Here is a 3,142-nt window from a genome sequence, read left to right as displayed (position 1 = left end):
TAGGTATTTCTGATTCAAGAGAATGAAAGTAAATACAAAGTGCTACGACAGTGAAAACTCACATTTATTACGATAGTATTAACAAAAACATTTCACAATAAGTGCAAGAAAAAATGGTGCGGCATTTTTAATTACTCTTTGAATGTAATTTCCACCTTTCTCGCGGATGTTTGGGCTTTCATCACAATTATAGCGCTTGAGGCGATTGAAAGCGCTGTTCGCTTTGAAAGAATTGGAATCAGTGGCGAGATGAAAGCCTGTGGGACAATTAAACTTGCACCGACTGAATACATTTAAGGTAATATAAAATAAAATTTCGCTCAGTCTTCTTAAGCGCCTAGAAGGGTTTTCAATTCCTTTGAAATTATTTTTTTTATGTCTCTATACAGTTTGGTCAGCATTGAACACATTAAAAAACAATATATATACAGAGATAAATTTCTTGCCATTACCGGGGTACATTTAACGTTTTGTAATATTTTTTATCACATATTTAATTTCACATTAGTAAGAACTTAAGCTTAATGAATTTTGTCTAAAGACTTAAAAAATGATTAATGATCTTCCATTAAAATCGCTTATAATTAGTACCTTACGAAAACGTTTAACGATAAAAGATTTAATATAGAGTTGAATGATATAAAAATTCATGTTTCTTAATTTTACCTATTTCATTTTGGAACACTATATTTTTTTACATTATTTGTATAAAAGTTGAACAATTCTTTAGATAAGTATATTATATCAATATATTTATAAGATATCTTATGTGTAAAGAAGCAACTTTTTACGACTCATATTGATATAAACTTCAAACTATCGCGATGGTTTCATACTGGAATATTTGCGCCACTATTTACTTAAAAAGAGCATCGCCTGTCCGCTGAGGTCTCATTCTGAAGGTGTACCGAGATCACTAGAGCTTTATAAAGAGTTAAATGAGATGCAATTTTGAATCTAAATACAAGAGGCATAAGATTGAATTTCAAAATAATTGTAAATGGATATTCGCTATCAAGGGATTGCATGAAGTTTTATATCATTGCGGCGATTTTAAAAAGATGTACGTAAAAGTGGGACATTTCATGAATTTTTAAGCCGTTCGCTTTTGTGGTGGATCTAGGGAAATGATGTGAATGTTGCCTTCAACGGGGTCAGGGGAGGTCTATTGAGGGCGGCGACGTGACCCGACCTCACTGCAACCGATTGTTTCTTACGATATTTTCAAGTGTGTCTCCGAAGAGAATGGGTAAATCGAATTAGATTCAACTTTCAGATTTACTGTACTGAATTTTTTGTTAAAGAAAAGTGATACATTTTAAACGATTGGTAATAAATATATAATTAACTTTAATATTAAACATCTTATCGCTCTCCTTTGACTACGTAACTAGGATGCTACGACCTTTCAGTGCTACGGTACTTTATCTTCACTAATACGCAGCTACGATAGCGTTACGAGAATCTTAAGTTATTGCATACAACAGATGAACTGAACAAAATGTTTGTTTATTTAAATATACATTTTATTTATAAACAAAAAATGAGAACTTCACTGCTGGATTAATGTTAACAAGTTTATTCAATTATTTAAACTTTCGTAAGACATTATCATAATAAGAACGTCATTAGCCTAAAGGTTAAGGGTACGTTTCCGATCACGTGGTCGGGGGTTTGAATCCCGCCATTCGACTATTGTCGTAAACCATATCCTAGCACAAGCCTAGAGCTTAGTTGGATTGGATAAAGAAATATTAGTAAATTAACAAAAAAAAACTGATAATATTTTATTTAAAAAAAACGACCACAGGGTTCCTGAGTCCAAAATCTCCGTTTAAAACATATTGTTATCTCCGTGTTGACAAATATAAGGACAGGGATGACGATATGTTTTATACAGAGATTTTGGAAACCCACGGTAAGCTTTTTATATTTTAGTATTTGACAAATACAGTCATCGAATAGACATCGTTTTATGTTACACAAACAAAGGATTTCACCTATTATTTCGAAGGCAAAAGAACAAAGTAAATACTATTACATCCAAAAATCATAATATTAAAGGTAACATGTTATGTATCGAACATCAGCTGACGTGTTTGTATAAGCGACGGCCATTATTTGATGACTAAAAAAATAAAATATCAAACTTGAACTCGTGTAAACATTGACTGTAATGGGACATTCGTGTTTGAACGCAACGCAAATAAATCTTATCGAGTACTGTTAATACTGGTTTACATTCTTAACTAGTTGTGCGCCGCGACTTCATTAGCGTGGAATAAAAAATAGTCTACATTACTCTCGTACACATAAGCTGTCTTCGAGGAAATATTCCGTCAAAATCGATCGAGCCGTTACGGAAATTTGCCGGATCAATCGCGGATTTGCGGATAGAAAAAAAAATAAAATTGGCTTTTCGTTATAGTGGAAGGATTATATGTACGTCATTTTAAATTTTACATTACAGATTAACCGCTGCAATTGATAAGTATTAAGTATTCAATACTTATAATAAAAAATCACAAAACTTAAAAACATTGTGCTAAGATTTTTCCGCAAGTACGGAATTATACTAAGTTTCACACATGTAGTAAAATTGTCAGACTCATCTTTAAACAGAGATGTTGTGTTGTGCGTGTGTGTGTTGTGCAGATGTTTCTGCGGTGGAAACTCACACAACAGAAGAAAATCTTGCCAATACTTTAACACAATTTGGTACATTTATGAATAACAAACTAAGGCAAATTTTTAACTACGAAAAATAAAAGAAAGCATAACGACAACATGAAGTGTATATTTAGCAGTACATAACGATGAAAAAAAAGTGTCACTAAAAATGTCGAGTCTATGTAAAAGTAATTTTTTTTTGAAACGCAAGCTGTTCTGTAATCATCCGAGGCGAATTAATTGTAAGCGCTGCGAAAATCTCAGAGACGTGACAAAAATACACATTCGTTGAGCAATTAAAAACGGCTTGACGTTCATTTTATTGTAGCGCTTCAATAAACGGCAATCTACGAGATTATTGACCGTGAACGTGTTCGTAATAAAGCGGTTAATGTCTAGTTTTTGTCGGATAGCGGGTTTCTGGGGTTTTTATTGAACACTTTTATTATTTCTTCTCTTTTATATGATGAGG

The 3,142-nt window shown here is 32.6% G+C and overlaps 1 protein-coding gene across 1 annotated transcript in view; it reads left to right on the top strand.

Moving 5' to 3' along the window:
- Positions 1 to 2,768, top strand: part of LOC106119907 (uncharacterized) — a 7,935-nt gene extending 5,167 nt beyond the window's left edge. Inside the window, exon 2 of the mRNA XM_013315034.1 lies at positions 2,656 to 2,768. Within this exon, the coding sequence (XP_013170488.1) occupies positions 2,656 to 2,768 (113 nt within the window). The remainder of the gene's footprint in view (positions 1 to 2,655) is intronic.
- The last annotated feature ends 374 nt before the right edge of the window (positions 2,769 to 3,142 follow it).

The sequence above is a fragment of the Papilio xuthus genome, unplaced genomic scaffold, assembly GCF_000836235.2.
Source record: "Papilio xuthus unplaced genomic scaffold, Pxut_1.1 DF826961.1, whole genome shotgun sequence".
NCBI classification, from domain to species: Eukaryota; Metazoa; Arthropoda; class Insecta; order Lepidoptera; family Papilionidae; genus Papilio; species Papilio xuthus.
The sequence above is the reverse complement of the archived record's forward strand: the minus strand, read 5'-3'. Positions and strand labels throughout refer to the sequence as shown.